General features: G+C 45.5%; 1 protein-coding gene across 1 annotated transcript in view; it reads left to right on the top strand.

Annotated features, from left to right (window-relative positions):
* Positions 1–26,667, top strand: part of GRK4 (G protein-coupled receptor kinase 4) — a 468,205-nt gene that overhangs the window by 94,484 nt on the left and 347,054 nt on the right. Inside the window, exon 2 of the mRNA XM_085642501.1 lies at positions 18,893–18,988. Within this exon, the coding sequence (XP_085498627.1) occupies positions 18,893–18,988 (96 nt within the window). The remainder of the gene's footprint in view (positions 1–18,892; positions 18,989–26,667) is intronic.

Genomic DNA, 26,667 nt, shown 5'->3' with positions numbered 1-26,667 from the left:
CTTCCCAACTACTCTCAATATCATGCCTGACTAAAGTAATATTAACAGGTCTGTACAAGTTTAGGATTCATTAGTTCCTCTTGTGAACAGTGTGCAATAGAGTTTACCCTCCTTGGAAAGATGACTCCAGTACTGTATGTGTGAAACAAAATCTAAATCCTCTCTGATGTTATCCAGTATACATATCTGAAGTCTTTTGATAACTTCAGATAAAAGCGCAGCAAGTTCTAAACCTAGTCTTTTGGTAACAGCAGCAACTAAGAATCTTGATAGTCTAAAAAAGAGCAGTCTGAATTGCGAGACTCCTCTCAAATATGGCTGCCACAATTGCAAGTCTTGTGAAAGTCCGATGGCGCTGTCACATACGTGGCTTATCTTGGCTTCACTTGCGTGTTTTGCATAGTGCAAGCATTGCAGCTGCGAAGCCTCATGTCAAACAGTGCCTACAATCTTCATGTACCACTGACCTCCTCTGCAGAGGCAGACTCAAGCACTTCTGAAGTTTGGCAAAGCACATCTCTGTGTACGTCAGGGACACACAGGTGGATGTGGGTCACGGAACATGACAATGACCGTAGCTGTGTCATCTGAACTCAAATTAGTCTTTTGATTAGGAGTGCTTCTAATTGACTAGAGTGCCAAAGGCAGATCATCGGGCCACTTGCACCAAGTTTCTACCCCACGTTTAAATATCTTTTAAACTCCTGCTATCCCTGCTTTCTTAACCTGCAGATTTGGCATGGCAAGCACAATGGAAATTAATTCTATTCCTAAGGGTTTACATAGTTTTTGGACTACTCAGGATACAAATCGAGTTCCTATGTCACTTTGGATCTGGAGTGGAAATTCAAATCTTGAGATAAAATCTTAGAACACTTTCTAAGACACATCAATATCATTAGCTTTGGCACAATGGTAGGTGTTCCTTCCATCTCGACAACATGCAGACTAGGGCGAGAACATAAATAAGAACAGCAATGATATATTTGAATGAAATGTATTTGCATGTGAACAAGGCGGAATCATGATGGAGGATGGGCAGCAGGGGAGGTCTTGTCATTTTTACTGGTCTGGCAAGTAGCAGAGGTATGGCAGCACTGCTGAGCAGTTTGAGGGGAGAATCCAGTGAATACCTACCATCTCTGCTCACATGGGCATCACTGTGGAATAGTCTGGCTGTGGGGGCAATCACCCTCCTTGGATTGTCCTGCTACACTGCATCGGGGCCTCTTTATGCATTCATATTTCAGCAGTACATTCTGTCCTCTGTCTGAGGGATATTCCTGTAATTCCTGGTATTCAGCAAGATCCTTTAGAGGGGACATTGGGGGCTCAACAACAAATAGAGTAATTTCAGGCTTGGGAGATAAAGCACAGTTACAGGTGTTTGATCGGCAGAGGCATTCCCTTCAGACAACTTGTAATGAGTATATTGATGTGCGGCACATTTAAGATTAGCAACTCTTATATAAAACCCATTTTTATTGGGGCTTCTTTAGTGGTGAGGAACCTTTGTTGCATCCAGAGAAATCCAAAATCTGAGCAACTCCGAAACCATACTTTTACGAAAGTAAAAATGGTGACAGTTTTCTGTGCAGCTGGCATACAAACACAAGTGAGACTTGTCAGTACGGCCACTTGAGCAGTGTGTACATGAGGTAAACATCAACTCTTAAGAACTTCATATCTGTAGTGCAAACTGTGTATCTGGCAACCGAGTTCCTTTATGATTTTGAAACCTGATCCATGAACATAATATACAAGATCACAATTTGGTACGGGTGTGTCACTAAGACCAGTGTGAGGTTTGTTTAAGCAAGCCATGATTGTAAGGCAATCGTGTAACTCCCTACCAAAAGCCTTTGGATAAACAGAAGCAGGGTTCAACACAGGACATTGTACAGATGTGATATGAAGTGCAGATAACAGCAGCAATTAATGTCTTGACAAGTTAGATATGGAAAGTTGCTGAGGTCTGGTGGTCAGTAATAGTGTGAATAATAGTACGGCCACAACGTTAGGGTACAGCAACAGTGGCTTCTCGCTCTGCGGGGTTTGGGCAGAGTCGAGCCAACCACATTCGCGACTTTCCACGCGATCCTATATACGGGGTCATAGGGTCCTTTGTGTTGCACTGCGCTCGTCACACTTTACAAAACGTACGACAGGGCTAGGGACCATCAGCTGGCAGAACTCTAGACATCACTCACATACATCCTTTGTACCCAGGAGTTGCAACATGTCTAGATGATTTCAGGTAAATTATGTTTCTGCTACACACAATTTATTTTTCTGTACCATACATACCTTACTCTAAAGCACATCAAGCAGGTGTTTCATACGACATCTCTTGAATGGCTTAGCTGTAGGACACTTAAGACGATCTTGTATCACATGGTCAGGGAGTGTTTTGTGGTTCAGCGGGCGTGGGGGGGGGGGTGTCACGCGAATCACTGCTGCTGTGGTGGAGCCCTCCATCACCGAATCCTGCTTACTTGACCTCAGACCCAAGCCCAAGGTAGATGAGTACTTGCATACGTTTATAGATCTGGCCTTTGTACTTTTCAAACAGCAAATTGCTATGTCCTAGAATGCTTCTACAGGCCCGGCGTGAAGTGTTGGCTCTCTTCATTACTGAAGTGGGCAAAAGCTGAGCGAGATTTCCTTTCAGGGGTCTGTGCACATGGGGTGGGAATACCTGGGGTTGGTGTTGGGGTACATACATCCAAAACCTGGAGCTGAAACATGACAGTGGCCACCCCGAACATTCCCCTAGGTCCTGCCTACCATCCTGCACCATTTACTATGTGTCCTCTTAGCACATATGTGGGATGGTCTGTGTCCCTCTGCGGTCCCCACGATTGAGTTAGATGTTACTACCACGTTCATACTGCCCATCGTGCAATTGGCTGATGCTTGTGGGTGGGAACGTCAGGGTGCTCCTGCTGGTAGTGTGGTTCCCCTGAGGTCCATTGCCCCGATGCATTGTACCGCGAACCACACCTGTGTGGGGCCTCCTTCGCTAAGACAATCCGCCACATTTCAGGCTTGGGACGCATCATGAGTAGGCTCTTGCGGCGCCACTGTGTACGGTTTTAGGCTGTTTCCCAACGTGACTTTGTAAGCGAGTGTTGCATTGGTAATGTCACTCTTATGACTGATGTTTTTCCTTTACATGTGATAAAATCAATAAAGGAAGAAAAAAAGTTTGACTCCTAGTATCCTGTGACTTGCCTGTGCATATCCAAATGGTTTATCCCGTTGTCACCCGTGCACGGCAGTACTTCAGTTTTAAACACAAAATACCCCTACCTAATCACTAAACACAATCAGACTTTAAATTTCATGAAACTGAAAGTCAGCTGACACTGTCTGACCTATCATATAGAATCCCAGGCCATTCTCCACCCAAGCGCCCCACAGAGAATCCTCCATCTTACCCTTGGCTGTTGTGTGAAGTCGGTTCCGGACTCGGCCACTTCCGACTGCTCCAGGTCTCTTGGAGAAAATCTACTCTCACGCCAATTGGCATCTGAAAGGATTTGTTAAGAGAAGAAAAATGAATACTCTGTGAAACACAGATTCAGTGGGGCAAACGGACCTCCGGCAAACTTGGTTGTCGCATACGCCACACGCAAAGTCAAGGCCCTGATGTACAGAAGGGCACAAATGGGTCTGCCATGGAGATAAGTAATGCAGTGAACCACACGGAGGATATAGTTGCCGGAAGTCTGAGAACATGAGAAAGGAAGAAGATGACTTTTAATTGCATTAAGTATGTAAATATTTCAACTGAGCGAACTAATCAACGCGTTCTAATCTGGGGAGCCAAGAAGTGAGTCATGGAGCGTCAGAGGAGGGCACAACCTTGAGGCATTTGCCAGCGTGAATAGAAGTGAATCATAGGTTTCTCTTAACATAGTTTGACATATAATTAATGTTTTTTCCGTTTTCCGAGAATAGCACTTAATAAACATGTGAAGTTGGCATGTGCGTTGGAAAACACACAACAATTCAGTATACATTTCAGGTAGTGATATGGTAATAACTATTTAAAGGTTAAAAGTCAAAATTAACATAAAACTGGAACTTTTTTTCTTTTCACCTTGAGGGTTTTATTGTGTCTGTGGGATATACAATATTTCTAGCCAATTCACGCCATGTGTCCGAGGGCCTAATTTACAGTTTGGTGGGCGGGTACTTTATCACAAATACGAAGGATACCCCGTCCGTCTTATTGTAAGTGACATTATATCCCATGGCACTCGTAATAGGGTGGATGGGCGATCCGTCATGTTTGTGATGGTCACCCGCCCACCAAACTCTAACGCAGGCCCTAAGTCTCCTGCTACATTAGCATCCACCCATTCCCCAGTGGCATCTGGTTGGTTTGATCTTTTCCTAGTCGTCATAGGGTGGGGTAGGGTCAGCAAGCAGTACGGACCCCACCTCGCCCTCTGACAAGTTAGAAAAGGCTGAGGTTACACAGAAGCAGGAAGCTTCCTGCGTACAAGTTGGTGGGTGGGCTCAGCAGTGAGTGACCATGTGGCTTGATGTCAGATCCATTGTGCACACATCTGTGCAGATGTACCAGTTTATAGGAGTGAGGAACCGTGGCATCATTCAGACAGGTAGACCAGCGAGTCCCCAACTTTGAAGTTTGACCCCTGTGACCCTGGGAAGGAGTCTAAGACAGCGTAGAAGACCATTTGCAGTGCCCTTGCTTATCTGACCCCCACCCTCCCCCCCACCCTTCTCTGCCGAAGGGTAACTACCTACTACCTGAAATAAAGGATCCTGTGTCGAATAGGTTAATCACCAAATGTAAAGTCTGTTTTGGAGGCAGTGCAGGCTTTAATTGATAGAGCCACTGGAAGGTTTATGGTAACACAGATTTATTCTTTTTCAGAGTTAATGTATGGTTGTTACCAGCATAGTTCTGGAGTGTGTTCTTTAAATGAACACAACAAGTTTGCACTAGGTACAACCTTTTTGCGTTTTGCTAATATATATATTTTGAAAGCACTTGTTTTATCTGAAAGTCTAAATATTTTTGCTCATTTTGTGGCAAATGGTGTATAATGCAATTATAAAATAATGCAACATGTTCTCAAAGTTTTCTATTACAGGCTCGAAGATCATAGCATTGTAATTACACAAGTCACCGCTACTGATGCAACAGCAAGGATTCAGTTCTGTCACGCTATAGTGTCACACATGCAGACATATGCAGTGCTCGCATTATCCAACTGAGGTTTCATAATATGAGTGCATTTCCCACTGATTACTTAAACTTGCATTTATTTTTCCCTGAAGGCGTGTGCGTTATTTTATATGCAGTTACCTGAAGATGAAACCCCAACAATCAAGTTGCAGAATATTTTGTCCTTTTAGTTTCATCTTCGACCCTCCCATACACTCACTCACCCCACCCGCACACTTACAGAAGCCACCCCATGGCACTCAAGATTACAGCTGCCATACTTTTTGATGCAATTAAATCGCGGTTTATAAGACAGGTAGCTTGTATTTCAGAACCATTGCAGATAGCTTTGGCCCGGGTGATGCTCTGTAAGCGACCATCTACCTGTAAGAGAACATCTTTTCATTGTGGTCTCTGTCACTGCTCGAGGGTAGCCCATATGAAAGATCCTCAGGAGCGAAGCTAGATCTCACCTTCCCCGAGGATACAGGAAACCCCCTACGTTGATATAGCAGGGAGTCCCCCTGTACCCCCAAGGAGCGATGAGCAGACTCGGAACGTCCAGGAAGGTGACACAGCTTAGGAGTGAACAAAGGGCTGGTAGTCATCTAGTAGAAACTGTAACGAGAAAGGAACATTCTATTATTATTACACTAAGGCTCATGTAGTGTAGTAGAATAGGTATAACTGTTTATCTACAACATGAAAGGATTGTGTATGGTCTCCACTCACCTACAATCTGGGACTAGAGCCAACCAAAAAGGAAAAAGAAGCAAAAGCGTAGTTTATACAAGCGATTCTTCAGCGCTTGCTTGATGAAATGCAACTTCAGTCTTAGCCCCAGACTATCGAGATTAAAGTCACTCTAGTGCCGGGATCAAAGTGCTGTGTTCGAGGGAAACTTAAAATCAAACGGAAATGTTATTCTCAGCAGTAAAGACAGGCGCTTCGGTGAAGTCGTGTCCTTAGATAAACAATGAAGGTCAGTCATGCAAGGCACGTCGTGGCAGGACAGGAGAGCGCTTCGGAGTTGCTGAATACTTGTCCAATCTCTCCGTGTAACCTGCTCCTTTGAAGCGCAAAAAGAAAGCTGAATACACCAGGCGAGTAATATTCTCTTACCGCCGTGTTAAATTGACAAATAAAAGTCTTCGCGTCAGTGATCAGTCTCTGAACGCGTGAGGAAATGATTCGCTGCTTCAGAAGTGTTCCGGTTGAAACTATTCCAAAAAATGATGAACGAAGTACTTTCGTGTGAACGCTCCTCATTAGAATTCTCACGGGAATATAGATGTATTATTCCCTTCCAAGGAGTATCTGAGGAAAATGACGAGAACGCCACAAACGGCGTGCAGGGTTTCAGGACTCGAATCTCTCCGACTTAGCAATCAGAACAGGCAGGCAGGATTCCCAACGGTCTGTAGAAGCCAAGCAATTACTGAGAGGGGCGGTTCTCATTTCAAAGGAAACAAGCATTTGCAATGCAACAGGTCTCGCATCGGTTAGAGTTGGAGTTATTGGCATTGTAATCACAAAATTGCTTAATGTTTGTTCCAGGTTAACTCACTACACAACTAACACAATGGGCTAATGTAGTAACAGCAAAAGCCCCATGAAAATTTGGGAAGCTACACACTTAAAATAAAACGCAAGTAAAAGCGCCAAGAAGATCTGAAAAGGCACTTTGAAAAGAAAGAACCGCCGCGATGTGTTGAAAGAGAGCAAGATGAAAATGAAGCCAGCGAACTTAAAACAACCAAGAAATAACGGGCAGATGCAGCTAAGGCTCCTTCCAGTCTGCCCACTTCCTGTTCGCAATCTAAATAAAGGTTTTACGGACATGAAAGAGATGGCAGCATGGTCGTTACAAACCACAACGCTTTGTTTTTAGAATAATTCAGGACGAACAGTAGATGGTGCCATAGATAGGATTTAGAAACTAACCTCTGAAACAGTAAAAACAAGAACAACAAGCAGGAAGTGGGATAAGGGAGGGGGTAGAGGAGAGAGGCAATGCAGGCTGGCAAATGGTGAGCACTTTTCGCGCGAAAGTGAAAGAAAACGAATGCTTTCAGGCTGCCAAATGGTGCGCGCGCCCGGAGCACATGCACTGTAGTTGGCGGCCTGAAATGCACTCGTTTCCACTTCCAAAAGTCGCTTACTATAAGTCTCGCCAGAGCAGCGCTAAAGCGCTGTCTCAGGCGAGACTTAAAAAGACATTTGATTGGTAGATAGGCATCATGGGACCACACACAATCGTATCAACCTTCCTAATGCATTATGGAACTGGTAGTGAAAATAGATGAATGCGGTCTTTTCTAAGTGAGGGATGTTGTGCGGGTAACAGTCTCTGTTTTGGCTACTACCGTTGATATATGATTTGAGATTCCCGCATCCATCTGCATAAGAATGTGCTGGCTGATTACCAGGGGGTGGGCAGCAGGGCCGCATCAGGACACCCCACCGTGTTTTTTGTCAGTTTATCACAGGGGGTGTACCCTGTTTGTTTGCCCTCAGGAGTGGCGCATGAGTCAGCACCATTAATGGCGTTTTACCTCTTTACGTCGCCGTCTGCATTGGGAAGGCGCGAGCACTGGATGTCAATTGAATCCGTCAAGGAGACTGGACACTGACCCAGAAAGGACATTGCCGGGGGTATCAGCGGAGTGGTATGTGGATATTGGGTTGTTTGGCCTGATGTTGTTAGATTGATGCTCTGGGCTTTTCTGGATACACCACATGACGTCACCCACCGGGCTGACTCCTTTTAAGACTCTACAAGGGGGTGAGTCGCATGATATATCATCCGCCTCTTGCCATAAGGCGTAAACTCATGGGTGCAGACCTATAGGAGACAAAGGCGTGCGTAAGACTCGAAGGGAGAGAAACCCTCATTGTAACAATCTCGATTAAAAATTGCTGACGTGCCAAGCATCAAGTTGGCTGGTAAGGCAAGAAAGAATTAGGTGAAATTTGGTGACAAGGTAATGGTTAAGGAGGCTTTATGCCCAAGGCCACGCGCTCTCTGTGGCCCGCTGCTCCTTCACCATCGTTTAGTTATAGACAGGTAATTGAAAGCAAATCTGGTATCTCCATTCCTAAAGATGCCTCACCCAGTGCCATGTACTGTCGCTGGAGTATGTTTTCTTTTGAATAAAATCAGGTGCTCGTGGCACCTGGCATGAATAGAGGAGGCGCCCAGAGGCCCTGCCATCCCTCTTTGTCCAAACCACGCAAAAAGTCTGTCGAGTGTGTTCATGCCACGGTAACTATCGGCTACTTAAATAAGTTTATTTTAAATTAATTCTATGTCTAGTTATCCACCGTGGATTGCCTGGCATTATGGCATGGTTCCGGCCCTCTTGGAGCTATACTGGACACCCCTGCAGTATCTCATGCATTCCACGCTGCAATTATTGACTTAAACGACTCTGAATTGGAAGGCATGAAGCCCACGCCAGAATAGTTCAGGTTTCCAGTTATGGACAAACGCTCCTCAAATATTTTCGGGTCGGTATTGTTCGTTGCGGTCGATCGTTTCCTATCTAAAGCACACAAAGTAACACTTCTCTTTTTACAGATGCAGACACTAAGTTTCGTCATCTCTCGCTACAAAGCAGACCATCGGTGGATGTTGCAAGGCGGCCCTTTCCAGTAAAAGAGCCTCCGAATGGCAACAGGCTATCTCTTGGGCGCACATTGCACTGCACGGCGGGGGCGGGCCGGAAGAGCACGTGGGCTCGTGGTATCTGCCGCGGCACTTAGCCGAAGTCTGCACTCTGAATTCTCGCCCTCAGATGTACCACAGTGTATCCGTACTGTATCTATAGGTGTTGCAAATTCTGCAGCTTAGAACCAGGTCTATTAATCTTTTATATTGGAAAGAGGCCAGCCGCGCGCCAGCACAAGTACTGGTGCCAGTGTGCAAGATGTGAGCTGCACATTACTGTGCCCATAGCGACTGACAGGCCCATGGGGACATACTTAGTGAATCAGTACTGAGTTCCCCTGCTGTAAAAAGTAAAGAGATACTGTGGGGACGGAAAAGTCCTCTGCATGGTAATGGACGTGCACCCCTGATCCTGAGTGAACAACTCTACTGTTGTCTGCATCACTGATCATGCGTGTGCACCGTGACATAAGGCCTGTCTCACGGATTGCGGTCTTGTTGGACAGGGATGGTCGCCCAAAGCCCTGCCCTCATAGTAGTGAAAGGCCGCTGCCTTCACAACGAGTTTAGCAGCACGAGCGCGGTGGTGGCAGCGTACCGTGTAGTGATCAGTAGGAATGGATAGGTCCTTTTAAATCTGTGTCGCTGGAGTGAGGCCTGCAGGATCTCTCACTTTAAAAGTTCCGCTGCTGTGGGCTTAAGTCACCCTTAGCTTACATCGGTTTAGTGTGAAGCGTTACGCAGCACATAAGTGGTGTATCTGCACAGAGTGTATGTGTTCCTGGGAAGAGTTCGGTACAATGATAATGCAGTACTGGGCAAAGCACGCATGGCGAACACATGTGCTGGATGTATATGTGCCCATGAGTGGTAGAGTACCGGAAGGATGTAGTGCTGTGCAGCGCATGCAGGATAAAAGCATGTGCTGGGTGTATGTGTGACTATGAGTGGTACAGTACACGAAGGATACAGTGCTGGGCAATGCTGTGTAAATGCTGCGTGAGGGGACCACACCCAGGGAACGGAAGTCTACCTGTCCTTTAGCCTGAAGCATCAGTACTTGCCTGCTTGCCGAGACCAGTGTGCCCGCTGAGGAAGAGCACCAAATGTTATCATTTTCCCTTTTATCCAAACGTCCCCAAGGAGATCAATGCCTACATTACTCCACCTATGGAACCCCCGCCGCCGCCGCCCAACCTATCATTTTGGTCGCCTTCCGCCACACCGTAACGACTGTCTGAGTATGTGTCGGGAGGGACGGGGTACCCCTCCTCTCCCGTAAAGGACGGCCAGATAGCTGCCCGCTCCCATCGCTAGGAGGTCAACCTGTTAATATCAACAAATTGAGCTGCCCAATAATATTTACTGATGTCCGGTACCGCCAGTCCCTCTTCATAAACCCCCTTCTGCAATTTCTTTAGGGCAATCCTGGGGCAACTGCCCCCCTCCCTCAGCAATTTTCGCTGTTCTGATTCAACCGCGCGGAAGAAAGCTTCCGGAACCAGGAACGAGGTATTTTGTAGGGCGTAGAGGAGACCTGGTAGGGCCATCATTTTAAACAAAACCGCCATTCTCATAAGGGAGACCGGTAAGCGCCGCCAATGGGCCACATCCCCCTTTAGCCTCTCAAGCTGCAAATGTACATTAAGCTGCATAAACCCATCCTCCGTGTTGGTAATGCAGATGCCCAGATATTTGAAAGACTCCCTGTGGACCAGCTCTTTACTTGCCGATGTCAAAACTGGGGTTTCCCATGCAAGAGTGTACACCAGGGACTTGTCCCAATTTATACAATATGGATCAATGACTGTATCACAGGGGATAGCCTATTTGCGAGCGCTTTAGCCAAGACCTTAGTTTCAAAGTTAAGGAGTGAAATTGGTCGATAGGAGCTACAGCTATCGTGCGGATTGCCTTTCTTAGGGATTACAACAATAGTAGCAGTCCTCAGGTCAGGTGGTAGTGTACCCTCCGCCCTCGCCTTCTGGAACATTCGGAGCATGTGGGGTGCGAGTTGTCCTGCCACTCACTTGTGGGAAACTGTTCGGGCCTGCCGCTTTCCCAGATTTAAGGTCCTGTATGGCCCCCTCTATTTCTTCTATGGAGAAGTCCGCCTCTATCGCCTTCCGGTCCTCCATACTAATATCCTGTAAAAATGTGCGCAATCCTCCACCCCCCTTTCCATCTGGGATTGGTATATCCCTTCATAATATTGGGCCAACGCCTCAGTTATCGCTGCACCTGTCCCTTTCACCGTGCCGATTGAGGTCCGTATCTCAGACACCCAGTTACGACCGCTATCCCTTTTCTCCAACCATGCCATGAGTTTATTTGCCTTGTCTCCTAGATCATACATGTGTATTTGCGTCGCTATAGAGTGTGTGCGGGGGTAGCCCTGTATTAAGCTCCAGTACAGGAGCCAAATGGTTGGAAAGGAAACTGCCTAGGTATTGGGCTACCTGTAATTTTGTCAGCGAATTTCATAGCACACGCTGCATCGCAAAATGCGATGCAGCGCGCGCTACGAAATTCGTTTTATTTATTTAATTGTTTACTTACCTGTAATTATCCATATTCCGGTTTTTAGAACCCCCCACCCTACCCCTCCCCCGCCCCGCCTTACCGCCCCACGGAACTCCCTCCACGGGCCGCGGCTGAATGACCTGGTCTTCATACTTAGGCTCTCCTTCTCGCCTGGCCCACTGTAGGGTGATGCAATAGTTAAGGAGCTTGGCTATGAATGCCTTTGAGGCTGCTCCCGGAAGCGATGGTGGGGCCAGGGGTCTGTGTGCTCTCTCTCCATGATAAACAGGGCAGAAAGACAAGGAGGTTTCAGTGTGCTATTGATCAATTCTATCATGATCTGCTCCAGGGACTCCCCTTCGACCTGCTCCTGAAGCCCCATAAATCGGATGTTATTGTGGATGGATCTTCCCTCTGCATCTTACAGTCTATTGTCCAGCATCTGTTTTAGCTCGTGAGAGGCAACCATCTGTTGTCTTCAGATCCAGTAATTCTGTAATTAGGGTGTCAACTGACTTCTCAGTCGTTAGAGATCTTTCATTTACCTTGCGAGGATCAACCCTGAGGAGATTCACTTTTGTGGAAATTGTTTTATAGCAATTGACTGATTCTTTCTATGGCTGTCGGGGGACTCATTGCACTTCGGCGGGCCCCCTACGTCCATCTGCACACCAGCATTTGTAGATCCTTCGACATATTGTTTGATTCGTGTTTGCTGAAATGCCTCTGAGTACCTATCTCTCCCCATTATTCCAAATCATTAGTATAGCGATTGTTGGCTTAAGGATGGAGCAGAAAGCCCTCCTAGCATGCAACCTCTGTTTCGCAGTATTGTGCAGGAGCTGGAGTCAATCCCATAGCCGCGTCTGTACTGTTTTGTAAATGCCCATTACTACTTGAAACCTGAATTTGTGGGGAGTTGCTCTCAGTCTCGGCTTATCTTCCTTTCAACATGTTATTCTAGTGTTTCCCTCACCATCATCATTGACAGGCCAGAGGTTAATTCTTAAGTTGTGAGCTGGTTTACTGGTTTACTAGACAGCTTGTACTATGGGGCTCCTATTTATCTTGCTCTGAAAATGTCTTCTAAATGGCTTTTGGATATCTTGAGGGGATCACATGAGCCAACTTCATTATGAGGTTTCTTATCTTGAACTCATCTCTTGGGAAGGGGCTCCATCTTTTCCTGCTTCTCGTGCCCTGCCTTGATGAGTTTCCTTTCCCACCTTTGATTCATCTTCAGTGAACCTCCTGGACTCCAGAAGGTGTCTTCTCCAGTGCGCTTCTCTCCACTTCATGAACGCAGTGTTGCACTGAATTTCTCCACTTGTATGTGTCTTCTCACCACCTCAATGTCACAATCATGATCTGCCATGGGTCTTGTGATATACCTCACCTGCGTTCACTAGGTCAGCGAGTCACCTCAGTCTCAGGAGACTCCGTGACACCTCCCTCACTTATCGCATTTTCTTTCCCGGAAGCCTAGCTGCACTCCTGGGCCCTGTCTCTGACGTCAGCCCTTGCCAGGTAAGGGGTTGGTGGATGCACTTAGCCCTATCTGTCCCCCAACACTGCTGTGTGCCTGTAGAGTCACCCAAACCCGACTGAGCAGTTGTTTTAGGGTCAGGAAGGATCCTGTGCTGCTTCTTTAGGGCACGCTAGGCTGTTGATCGCCATCTTAGTTCTCACCATGCAGCCAAACCCTGCTCCTCCAGCGAGTTTCAGAGCACCACAACCCTGTAGAGTCAAGACAGTTCAAAGGTGTATTGCAGGGTCTTCATGGGTCTAGGAGAGCCCATCCTTGTGGACCACGGGATTATTGTGGATTAGATTCCTCAAGGTCCACAGGATTATTGCGGTATAGATTGAGGGCCCTGGGAGTCCGTGCTCAATGCATGAGCAAGGCCAGCTTGCCAGGCCATGCCTCCGACCATTCAGAAGTTGAAAGTCGTATGTGGCTGACATTTCTTCTTTGTGGTCAACGCAGAATTTTCAGAGGTATTTGCCATCAGTAAGGCTGCATAGCATTATGGTTCATGTAGACCTCGTATCCTTTATTGCCTTCTTCAATATTAATTTAACACTAACACACTGACCTGTTTTCTTGAGGTAATCTCTGTATTTAAACATTTCAATCTTCACTAATTAACTTTCCTGTTATCATTTTGTTTCGTTTCCATTAAAGTGCTTCTGAGGTACTCTGGCTTGTTAGATGATGCTGACTTCGAATGCTGTAGAAAACTTAAAATGGTCAAATAAGCAGCTTCCTCTCCCAGCAAGGGTAGTCCAGTAGTCCTTGGCTCTTGAGTCTGGGTAAAAATTACAAGTACAACATTTACTATAATACTATGGGGCTTTACTGACGGCAGTCATGGCCTGGGGAAGCACTTGGTAAACGTTCTGTACATCTTTGTTTGTAGCACTACCACCATCTGTGTCTGTGCTTACCACCTTAAGTGGCTCTTGATTAGTGCACCTGTCTGGTCTTTTTTGGTAGTAGAATAATTATAAAAGCAGCTAACCTGTTGTTGTCACTTAATTCTGCTATTTTGATTTTATGATGGACTTGTAGTGAAGCCATCGGATACCTTTAGAGACCTCCGAGGTCCCTCTTGGAGGCTCATCTTCCTTGCTGTCTGCACCTCCAGTGAGTGAACTGCATGGTCTGACGGAATCCACCCTTCTTGCCTCGCATTGCCTTTTGATCATCATACTCTGTTGAGCATAATAAGCACAAGTACTAATTTTGGACTGTAGTGTTGGCACTGCAAGTACCAAACAAAAAGTAATGTCACACAGGTGGAAAAATGCATGTTTTGCTGCCGAGTGTAATTTGTCTGGGGTTTCATTCATGGCAGTGGACTAGTGAATAATATTAATTGCCCCTCCTTCCTAATCATTTCCTAGTTAAGCATGTCTCCTCCTTCAAGCAACATTTAGGGGATAGGGGGTGCTCCGTGAATGGCCCGGGTCTGTTACTAATTCAAGTAGAGATGCACCACATTCAGTTTTTTCACAAAGGAAAGCCCCATTCAAACTCCAATAGTGTTCCAATTCTTCATATTAATTTGCCTGTTAAAAACAGAAATCCAAATGTTACAGCAAAGACAGCCATAGCGTTTCGGCCACATATGTGGACTTCCTCAGGATGTGATAGGTTATGTTGTCTAGTCCTATGAGCCAATAAGCCGTTCAACATCCATACCACTTCATGCAGATTCTCTCACATTCGTGAATAAGACCCATATCCCTTTTTGAACTTAGAATCTCATATAGTTTCAGGCCAATCAGCCACCCGTGGTTGGCACCTTGATAAGCGCAAGATGTGGCACCCTCACTTTCCTCACATCATGTACAATGCAGTAACGGAACCTGAGTCTGTTATTTATCCTCCTAAGGCCCTGACTTTCCAGATGTGATTCTTGAGATCACTGTGAAATAGAACTCAAGCTATATTTTATTGATGATTCCTGGCATGGCAGAAACGGGTTGGAGATTGTTTGTGTTTCCGTTGAAAGGGCACCAGGTGTGGTAATTCGGGTTGAACCATCCTTGGTGGAATGGACCAATTCCGAATTGCATATGCCTGGGCCCTGTCTGTAATGGGACAGATGAGCTATGAATGGACTGCAATGCTGGCCATAGTGATTCCTACTGCTGACATTAATTCAAGCACTCCACCCATCACTTTGTGAGCAGTGTAGTTAAGCATGCTTCCTCCTTTTTCATACAACAATCTCTTAGAGGTTTTGAGGAGCTGTATGAATGATAGAGGCCTAATAATCTTCCTAACAGCTGGTCCAAGGTCCCCCATCTGAACCCTCCCCGTCTTCTACTCCTGCAGGTCAAGACTGTACCGTTTCTTTGCCTCTTCGGCTCTGATGAGCTAAACTTCGCCACCTGCTCACTATCTCTGCTGTACATTGTGACTTGCATCTTCGGGGTATCCACAAGCCCACGCCAAGAGTCCAAGCTCGGCTTTTACAGATGGGCCGACTGGTCGCTACAGCCTCCTGGAAAAACAGACACAGGAGCAACATTTTCAGTCCAAGACGGACTTCACGATCTAGAGAGAGGCTGGTCTTCTCAGATACTGCAGTCCTGCCAAAGGAGGGACTGAATTAACACACAGGTTCCAGAACAACGCTTGCTGTATTCCCGGGGCCTATGGAATGCTCGCTGCAAGGGTTGACTGAACTTCATTAATATGTCACTTCCTGTTGGCGCAGGTGGTTCAATCCTGTCTGTTGTGAATGTAAACTTCTACCCGGTGCCAAGAATGTGTCAACTCTTGTGGTTGCCACAGTTGTGGTCGGAAGTGTGCTGATACTTGTTGAATATAGTTTATCTCCTTGCTGCAGGAGGACCGTGTGAGCAAAAGATTAAAACAGCAAGTGCCTATGACTCAGGCGATTTTTTTTATTAAAAGAAAAACCTGTGCTTCTTTATGTGACTTTCACTTTTTTAATACAGGATACATCACAATATGTAAAAACGCAGTTCTGACAAACCAAGATGATGACTACTTCCAGTTGTTCGCTGAATTTTTCTTGGACATCACAACATGCTACATATAAACTGGCATGGAAGGAACATGTATTCTCCAGTCTTTCTTGTATTTTTCACGTCAGTCGGCTTTAGTCTATTCTGACAGGAATACAGTGCTGTACAACCACCAGCAAAATACCAATCCTTAATATGCAATATTACCCCAAAAGTTGGAATACCAGTATTTGTGAATGAAGGAAATAGCCAGAAAATTTAAATACTCGCCACTTTGAACCTCTTGTCTCTTCCATCCAAGTGCCAATCCATTAATCATTTCCCCTTTCCATCCACCTGTTTATACACACCATTCCACCTTTAAATTCTGTCATCCAATTATTATTTTAATCACTAAGCCTTTCACCATCCCATCCATTGATTGGACATTGCATCCACCCATCCATTCACACACACATCATCAATGTGTGCATCCTTCATCCTCCCAGAACTCCATCATTTGACTTACCCATCTATCAATAAAACAGTTGATCCATCAATTGATCTTTTTGTTCATCAATCCTCCCAGGCTTGCATTTACTCTGCCAGCCAGCCATTTATCCATCCAACTACCATCATCCATTCATCCTCTCATTTACTCTGCCATCTTTTCACCCACCGATCCATCCTCTCGGATTTCCATTTATTCTGCCACCCTTCACTCCCATTCATCCTCTCAGATTTCCATTCACTCTGCTATCCTTTCACCCAATTATCCACCCATCCTCTCACCCACTCATCTTTTCATCTACTCACCCATCCATTCTTTCAAGGACTCATGCATCTTTCACCCACCCATTCATCCTCTTACCTACTCATGCTTTCACCCACTCATCAAAGCCGAACTGGCCATAGCAGGCACCGGGTGTTTCCCCTATGGGCCTCCAGGGTGGGGGGCGGTTTTGTACTCCTGTGGGGCCGATTTTGTAGCATAGCTGCAATATCGCCCCTGTGTAACACAAGCGTCCGAAACCGGCCCTGGCAAAAAAAAAGCTCAGCCTTTCCCCCCCCCCCCCCCCCCCCCCCAGATGATCCCCCTCCCAGGGGCCAGCCGAGCTGTTTGCCAGGACAGGTTTCGGTTCCCAGTCCGGCCGTGCCATTCAACCCTCCATCCATCCTCCCACTCACCGATCTTTCAACCCATCCACCCATTCATCATTCCACCTAACCATCCTTTCAAAAGACACACAATTGATGGACGGAATGCAGAACAAATCAAAACATTCACCCCAGTCAAGGGATCTGGGTTAAATCCATCATTATTTGCTCACCATGCCACCCCAGTTTAGACCTTGCCATATTCAAATCAGTCTTGCCCTTGTGCCTCATGGGAACAGTCCAGCCTGAACTGCCAATCCAGGTCCTCCCTGGACCGGAAACAAGCATCCTAGGACCGGTTTCGGGGTTTCACCCTCCTCTTCAGCCAGGATAGCTTGATTCCAGTGGCACAGTGAGCCCAGGACTCACGTCTGAGCATACCTGGCGCACTTAGGGCGAGAAAGCAAAAGACACACAATTGATGGACGGAATGCAGAACAAATCAAAACATTCACCCCCAGTCAAGAGATCTGGGTTAAATCCATCATTCTTTTGCTCACCATGCCACCCCAGTTTAGACCTGGCCATATGCAAATCAGTCTTAACCATCCTTTCGCCTACTCATCCATTGATCCTTTACCCACCCATCCTTTCAACTACTTATCCATCCTCTCATCTACCTTTCGTTACAGTTTTTATCAACTTCCTTTAAAATAGCATTAATTATGAGCTTTTATCTGCCACGTTGCAGACAGAAAAGTTCCATAAAGAACTTCACCGTGCTCTAGCTACTAAAACTGGGAGGCTCACAACGTCACTGCTGGGCATAAACTTGGTTTGCAGCCTATCCAGGCGTTTCCCACCAAATCACAATTAAGAATTTTACACTCAGCACTGCAGTGGCACAGCTGATGAATACATGCCCATCTTATAAAAAAAAAAAAAGGGTATTTAGTCTATTACCGGGACATGCATTTACTTTTCTCTTTTTAACCCCTTCATTCCTCCATACATATCGTTTTTTAAGATATACCTCCTTCGGACCCGCATGTTTTTTTTTTCCTTCTAATTATCAATCTCTTGGCTTCTGGTAAGCACTTACATTTGAGTGATAGAGACCCCGGCTCCTGTTCTCTCCTCATCACCATGAGGTGAGGTGCTCTTGTGCATATAGTTGCAAAAGGAAATGAGAATAGTGCTGTAGACAGCCAAGTGTTTCATCCCAATCACGACCCTTCATGAGGCACTAAAAATAGGAAAAGAAGGAGTGCTGAGAACTGCTACAACACAAAGTTCCCTAATTTAAAAACTATATTTACAAGCACCACTCATCAACAGCAAAAAGGAACACTACATCTAAAGGAAAATCAACACCCAATCATGCTCTAGCACAAACGCATGATAAGATGCCCCTATCTAACAAGATCCAAATACAGTCATTTATTTGTTTTAATACTGCATTTCATAACTCAGTAGTAATGGCTCTCGTGAATGTTTTAAGATGCCTTCAAAAGGTATGCACACACCCATTACACACGGAGTGTGTGGCTTAACGTGAGTGCATGCAATCAAGATAAAGTGATACTTAACATACTAGGAAATGAAAAAGGACTGTGGCAAATATTGTAACCCAGTAGTAAGTATCCACCGAAAATCAGAGCAGAACACAAGGTATGCTAACTTTGTGATACCCCTGGGAAATAAAACCCTAATAAAAGCTATGGAGCTGAAATGTGGCTTTATTTTTGTATGCTTTAAAAAGGTTCATGACTTTTCACTAAGTATATCCATGGCTGTTTCTTTCTTAAGTCAGGCTTCCTGCCTTCAAAGCCTGTGTTTTACCTGTATTTGCTATTGTGCAGTAATGGTGGCTCATTATAGGTTGATTCGTCTAAAATGTTCTCTATTTCTTTTAGGCGGCGGAGGCAAGAGGAATGGCCGGAGTAAGAAATGGAAGGACATGCTTAAGCTGCCGCACATCAGCCAATGTGGAGAACTGAGGCAGTCCATTGGTACGTAAATCACACAGAAGGCAGGATCAGCTTATCATGCCCTCTTAAATAGTGTTACAAGCCCTATTAAGTCACCATTGAGCGCGTAGTTTGTGGTTGCTCACCCTATTGAACTCAATGGCGGTGAAGCTTCTTCGGCAGTGAGGAAGATTTGTATGATGGGAAATCTCTTTCAAGACTATGGGAAAAATGTAACATGTTGGGAAAGTAAAACTGATTCCAAGAGGGATGACTCCCTCCAGTTGAAAAGGAATTGAACATAATCCTATTTTCTCGATAAGAGAATTGTGTATAAAGGAGTCAATCCTCTGTTATTTAAATAGCCCTTCGAGTTCGAAGTTTTGTCATTTGTGTCCCTCTCTTTGCTTCAGACCCGCATTTATTAGTATCCGCATCATAAATGAATTTTTGCAAAGGCCTTGTGTGTTTCAACAATCTTTTTGTGGTATTTGTTGGTGTCTTGTATGGATGTATTAAGATAATCGGGTTTTATGTCTTTGTCTCATGCATTGTTGTCAGGGTCTTGTACATTTCAATGCATGGCTATTACGTTAGTTCCTCATTATCTATTGTGGATATGGTCATTTACAACAGGCAGTTCATTGTCTCAAGTACTATTAAACCCCATTTGGAAAGTTACTCCCTATTTAGACTTGGCCATCCAAGACCAGGCAGTCAAGGCTTAGTCCTGGATGTGGTAGTATGATTGGAACTCGCAGTATCATCATTGAACAATAATTTCAATGAGCAGCAGAGCTATTGCTTTTAAAACAAATACATCTTAATTCATGACTCTGAAATGTAGGGTGGTTACAAAAATAATCAACAAAAGATACTGGAATGTTGTTCCTCTTTCTAAGCAGATACATATTTAGCCCTTGCATGGCACTGAGCTATAATACGAAACTATGACTACCTATTGGCCAGTTTGCAAGTCTTTGTCAATCTTCACGTCTCAGTCCTTTTGTTATTGCAGTGTGTCTCAACAGACAATTTATTGTGTATGATATCATAGATCTCCCGTGTGTCACTGGTTCTTAGCTAGACTGGGTGCAAGGAAGGACGACTGAGTTAGAGTTAAGATACCTGAGAATCTACAAAAGCTTCCACCCACATTCCCCCAAATATTTTAGATACTCAATAGATGATAACTTCAGGCGTGTCAGTTTTTGGACAGAAATGCATCTGGATAATGCATCCCATTTGACAACTGATGGTGACTTCCACCTACTAAACTAACACTTAAAACATGCTTCTACTTTCTATATACGAGGAGATCCAAGGCCTTTGATCCAACATCATGTTAGAAGCCTTTCCCTATTTAGCTAGAGATAGGGCAGTGTATGTCATGTAATTTCTCAACCCAAGGAAAGTTGGCGCACAAAGGCTGTAACCTGCATATTTGGACGCTCAAGCACTACATAAGGACTTCAGACTTCAAAATGAAATCCTTCCGAGAAGTTATATATGATTATTTGGATCTGAAGATACCTTTTTTCACATTCCAGTTCACCTCAAACAAAAGCCAAAGGTAAGATTTGTGGTAAGGAAGGAAAATGATCAGTTGACTTATTAGAGATCAAATCCACGTCAGATATTGTCCCAAAATGTCCATTTGCGGTGCCTGCAAATGTATGCAACGTGTGCTTGCATATCCATACATGGATAAATGGTTGATAAAGGGGAACATGTTTCACAAATACCAACTCCAGACTAGTCTAATAAAGCAGCTGTTATGTCAGCTGTACCTCACAGTCGATATAAAAAAATACATCCGCATCCCTAAATAAATCTATTTTTGGGGGTTGGAGTAAACTCAACTTGCTGACATGATTTCCTTTTACGAGGAGTCAGCGTTTGACATCGATGCAAGCAATGCATTTGTTGGAATTGATGGCTTCTTGCAGTTTTTTGTAACCCTTGCCCTCTTTTATATGAGACATAGACAAATATAAGTATGGCTAGGTACATGTTAAAACAACAATTGATGGACAGAATGCAGAACAATGTCATACATTCACCCCAATACAGAGATCTGGGCCTAAATCCATCGTTTTTTTGCTCACCATGCCATTCCAGTTTGAACCCAGCCATATGCAAATCAGTCTTGACCCTGTGCCTCATGGGAACAGTCCAGCCCGAACTGCCCAGCCAGGTCCTCCCTGGACTGGAAACAAGCATCCTAGGACCGGTTTCGGGGTTTCACCCCTCTTCAGCCAGGATAGCTTGACTCCAATGGCATGGAGAGCACGGGACTCACGTCTGAGCATACCTGTCCCACTCGGGGTGACAAATGCAAAATTGGTTTTGCTAGGTACATGTTAGTCACATGAAGGTGAGTTATTGGAGGATTAAGTGTTGGTAACTACAAAGATACAGAAATTACAGTAATTGTTCAACTCGCACACGTTTTTTGATCACATTTTCAGACCCACATACACAGGAAATCATAACAATGAAACATCTCAGGTGGGTGGGAGGAAAACATTCACCAACATTAGGCACTCCAGAAGACTGCAGCCCCTGTCACAGATGGACCTCTGCAGGAAGTCTCACTTATTTATCAGAATTTTGCACGAAGCAGGAAGTGGAGGTGGCAGGCACCGGGACTCTATCCCCAAGTCATAAATCCCAGAAACTACCGCATCCTTGGATCAAAAAATCAGATCCTGCATCTTTACCAAATGGCCAAACCATGTGCCCTAGGTGACAGCTGTGGAAAAGAGTGTCCCAGCAGCCACTGTGCCCTCCTACCTCACATCACTATGACAGCTGAGCCAATTGCTGCAGGTCCCTACTGTTGACGGATTCCCATGGCATTCCCTCTTGCCTGTGTGGCCACTGCTAAGATGGACATTCACATTAGAAGCTTTTTTTTGAAGCCTGTTCAGGCCAGGAAAGAATTGTGGCCAGAATGCCTGCTCCAGAAAAGACTGCATCATCAAACTGGCAGGTAAGATTACCAAAATGTACCTCACCAAACACTTAATACAATTCAAACACTCACAACCATCCACCACTAAAACGTACATCGCATATTCCCTGCGTGCAGTTCCAATCTCGTCCACTCATCATTACTCATCTTCAAACTGAACACCTCATGCTCATTAACACTCGCTTCACTGTGCTCCTTGTTCCAGACATCGCCGACCTCATCACTCACCACAATTTATACACCGTCTTCATTACAGAATCATGGCTCAGCCCCACATCCTCACACATACTTCGTGTACTTTTGTCCTAAGGCTACAGCGTTTATTTTGCATGCCATACCAAAGCTGGGGGTAGACTTGGCTGTCATCCACAAGTCCTCCTGGTCATGCGCCCTAGAGGGAATGAACAATGCTGAAATCTGTGGAGCTCCTCACACGCCTTTTCTCGCCCTTTGTCATTCAGACATCCACCTCATCATTTAAAGGCCCCTAGACAGACCACTACTGCCGCCCCAACACCGCAAACAAGAGACCTTCCTCTCTAGCATCTGACATCCATAGCTGGTACTTCAGTACAAACCTGGAAAATCACATAAGCATCATGCCCCACTGAAAACACACAGCCTATACCATCTTCACCATGGTACTCTCGAGAACTGATGGTCATGAAGCATACCATTCACAAACCAGGATATGAATGAAAGAAAAGTAAATCCCCTAGCACCTCATACTACAAAAAACACCTCGCTCCTGATATGGAAAACTTAATACATTAGTTATCGGAAAATACTACACCAGCGCTATCAGTGATACGTCAAACCAAAGCGAAATGCTCTCCAAAATTATCATGATTCTCTAAACACAAAGGCTGCCCTACTCAAAGAGAAGCAGGGCTTTAAATCATTCTTTTTTTAATAGTGGTTCCATATGGAAAAATTTATGTATACTTAATCAATGTAAACACATTTCCATAAATAAAATTATAGTAGGATGCAATTTATGGTAGAAATTGCATCCTACTATATTTTGATACCACCAAAAAGCTCCTAAAGAAACTGCAGAACATCCAGAACACCTCCGCCGGACTCATCCTGAAGATTCCCCGTTGCAGCCACATCACCTGAGAGACCTCCACTGGTACCAGAGTCATAAAAGAATTACCTTCAAACTCCTCATGCATGCCTACAAAGACCTCCACAACGCCACACCTGCATACCTCAACCGCCACCTCTCCTTCCACACACATCCACCAGACCTCTCCGCTCCACCCAACTGGCCCTGTCCACCATCCCACGGATCCACAAGACCACAGGTGAGGGAAGATCCTTCTCCTAACTCGCTGCGAAGACCTGGAACTCCCTGCCTCTACATCTCAGGCAATCACCGTCGCTGCCTCAATTCAGGAAGTACCTCAAGACCTGGTTCTTCGACTGAACCAAAGATTCCCCCCCACCCTTCTCCCTGCACCTTATGACCCTAACTGCTGAGTAGTTGCACTTTACAAGAACCCTGATTGATTGATTGACTGTGGAAAAAATAACTTCAAAAAATTATCAAGCAGTGTTTCAGCCCCTTTTCAGGCTCACTGATCCCACACTTCCAAGTGCAATGCTATCGGCCTTTTTTTCTGAAAAGACACAAAAAAACAATAACACAGAGAAAGCAAAAAAATGCACCTATGAATTTAGAATTGTGTGTAGGTTTTAAGCATTAGCTTTCTGATTTCACCCCTGGGTTTAAAACTAATTTCACAGTGGCAGATGGTACTTTGAGCAGGAGGAAGTGGTGGATGGGACATACGGACACGCACACTCACACACACGTACATGCACACTGGCACCCATGTACATGCACACTCACACCCATGCATTCACAAGTGTGCACACATACACTTCACAAGCACATACACACCCACACACCCATTCACATAAGCACAAATACACAAACATTCATACATACACACCCATATACACACCAAACATTTTTAAAAAGCACAATGTACTGGCTGCAGTGGTGATCTCGGGTGGGGGGAAGAGAAGCCTCTAAGGTCTCTGGAGAATGCTGATAAATTTGACGCAGTTTGATAAATCTGCAGGAAATCTTGCATGCCCACTGTGCAACTGGCTGACATTTGGCATGCCAATTGTCTTGCAGATACATGCAGGGGGAAAAAGGCAAGAAAGTAAAAAACATGCACTTCCCAGGTACATTCTCACAGGAAATGTTGCTCTGCGCTACCGTTTTTGGCAACCCATCCTGATTTTGGGGAACGCTGGTGACTCTAATAAAATTAAGGGGGGTGCTACCTGAATCTTTGCCATACCCTGCCCATATTCGTTGAAAAGTGTGAGTCTGCTGGCTGACAGGAATTAACGTTTGGAATTCCTCTCCCTTGGTGGATACCCCCGGAGGAAGACACTGCAGCCACGCCAAGGTGTGCCATTGTTGTTTTTAAACTGACCCTTTTCCTCCAAGACAGTGGAGATGTCCAACATTGATCTAAATCCACAGCCAACTGATTTATGTTGTATAATATTACATGTGTCATACATAAAAAAATCAAGCTATAGTGAAGCTTTTAACAAGACATAACATGCTTGTAAAGCATTTTCTCTAGCAGGGTATGGTGGCATTGACAAACAGATGTTTGTTACCCATCTCAGTGGTACTCATTTTATTGAACTTGGAAGGATGAAAGTCTGAGTGGACTGCTAGGATTCGAACCTTTGCCCATGACGTCAAACAAAGATTCCTGGAGTGGATGCATGTTCATTGAGTCACAAACCTGGCATTAAGACCTTGACTTTAAGACCTCAAGGTCTTTGACTCTCAGTTAAATATGACAATAAAAATCCTGTTACCTTCCACCCTTTGAGCCTTCAAGCTGTTGACTAAGCAATTGTAGGTAAGGTGATTAGGTCCATTGTCTTCCATCATCTCCATGATCACTTGAACATAGAGTTGCTGGCACTAAACATTATAGATTCCTTAACAGACATGGGTCAAATTCAGAATGGACTGTGTGGACATTCAAGCTTTTGTGGGCCACAGATGTGGGGTTGTTGTTTGCTCTAATTAATGTGCATGAGGTGGTTGTATTTGAGATTTTCAGGTACTTGTGGACAGCATCCAGCTGAAGGTGTGTTCGGAGAGGGAGACAGAAATTGGCATACAAGCGTGACACCCTGTCCGGCATGAGGCAGAACATACAGGCCCTAAGTGGTGCCTAGATGTAAGGCATGAGTGTAGGGGCAGGTCCCTTTCTAAGCTTCCTTTTCACTGCTCTGCTTCTTTTGTGGCCAATCATAGGTAAAAAACCTGTGATTCAGTTGTAACTTCAACTAATCTCTGGAAAAGCAAATTCCTAATGTGGTTAAGATTTTTTTATACAGAATTTGCTCTAGCTAGTCACTTCCTAGAAGAGCATTCAGAATTCTGTAGTTATTCTCCGGGCCATTCTAATTTCACATCTTGATTAACTAAAGTTCTTGTACAGTGGCCCACATGTCCATTCCATCTCTAGACTCCAAGTAGCCCAATCTGAGCAGCCCGAGCCATTTCCTTGCTCTGGTCAACCGTCCATCTTTACCTTGAACTGGCTCACTTATCCGCAAGGTTAAGAGAGGACAATCCTAAGATGCCAGTTTACTCAGCAGCTCCAGACACAATGTTTTTTTTTTTTTTGATAAACAAGTTTTTATCGTTTTGAGAGATACAACATAAAAACTTTGAGCCTGTCGAACCACCATCATATAACAACATAGCATGAGAACACGCCACATCCCCGCCTCCCCCGAAACCTCCCCCGTCCCCTCCCCCCCCGAACAGCGCGCTCATAGTACATTGCCCAACCATTTCCCCCAGACCCTTCGGAATTTCTTTTGGCAGCCCCTTGCCTGGTAGAGAGTCCGTTCCTGTGTCGCACACCAGTCCACTCCAGTGCTCCATTTGGCCAAGTTAGACGGCTGCGGTTGCTTCCATGCCGCAGGCAATGTCACGTTTCGCTACCATTAACGCCGTTGTGAGGAATAACTTCTCTGCGTGTGTGCCATCCAGGCCCTCAGTGATGCCCAGTAGGGTGTGTCTAGGGTCATGTGGCACCTCCCACCCCAAGACCTCCGTGAGTTCGGCTTCTATGCCCCTCCAGTACCCCCCCAGTTCCGGACAAGACCACACCATGTGGATGAAGTCGGCTGGTGCAAAGCCACAACGGGGGCAAGCTGCGTCAGCGGAGAGGCCCGCACGGTGCAGGCGAGCCGGCGTGAGGTAGGCAGTGTGGAGGTAATAAATTTGGATAAGCCTCAGTTTGGCGGAGGCCGTCACCAGCCTGGGGGCCATAAGGGCATCCCGCCAGTCGGCCTCGTCCAGGGGACCCACCCATTCCTCCCAACGTTCCTTTAGGCCTTCTCAGGACGTGGGGGTATTGTTAATAAGAGAACGGTATATCCTGGAAATACCCCCCCCTCCCCAGGTTGCCCAGCATGACCTGAGTCTCCGGGGGGCTGTGGTCCGGCAGCCTAATGTCCAGTGGGGTGTAAGTGCGTATGGCATGTCGCAGTTGGAGGTATCTATAAAATTAGGATGAGTGGAGGGAGAAGCGCGCCTGCAGTTCTGAGTATGAGCACATGCGTCCCCCCCCCCGCCAGACATCTCCCAGCTGGGAAATGCCGAGTAGATCCCATGATTTAAAGCCCTACAGTTCCGCAACGTCCCGCAACCATGTCCCGTGCCAGAGGGGGGTGACGC

This window comes from Triturus cristatus, chromosome 2_2, assembly GCF_964204655.1.
Source record: "Triturus cristatus chromosome 2_2, aTriCri1.1, whole genome shotgun sequence".
NCBI lineage: Eukaryota > Metazoa > Chordata > Amphibia > Caudata > Salamandridae > Triturus > Triturus cristatus.
The sequence above is the reverse complement of the archived record's forward strand: the minus strand, read 5'-3'. Positions and strand labels throughout refer to the sequence as shown.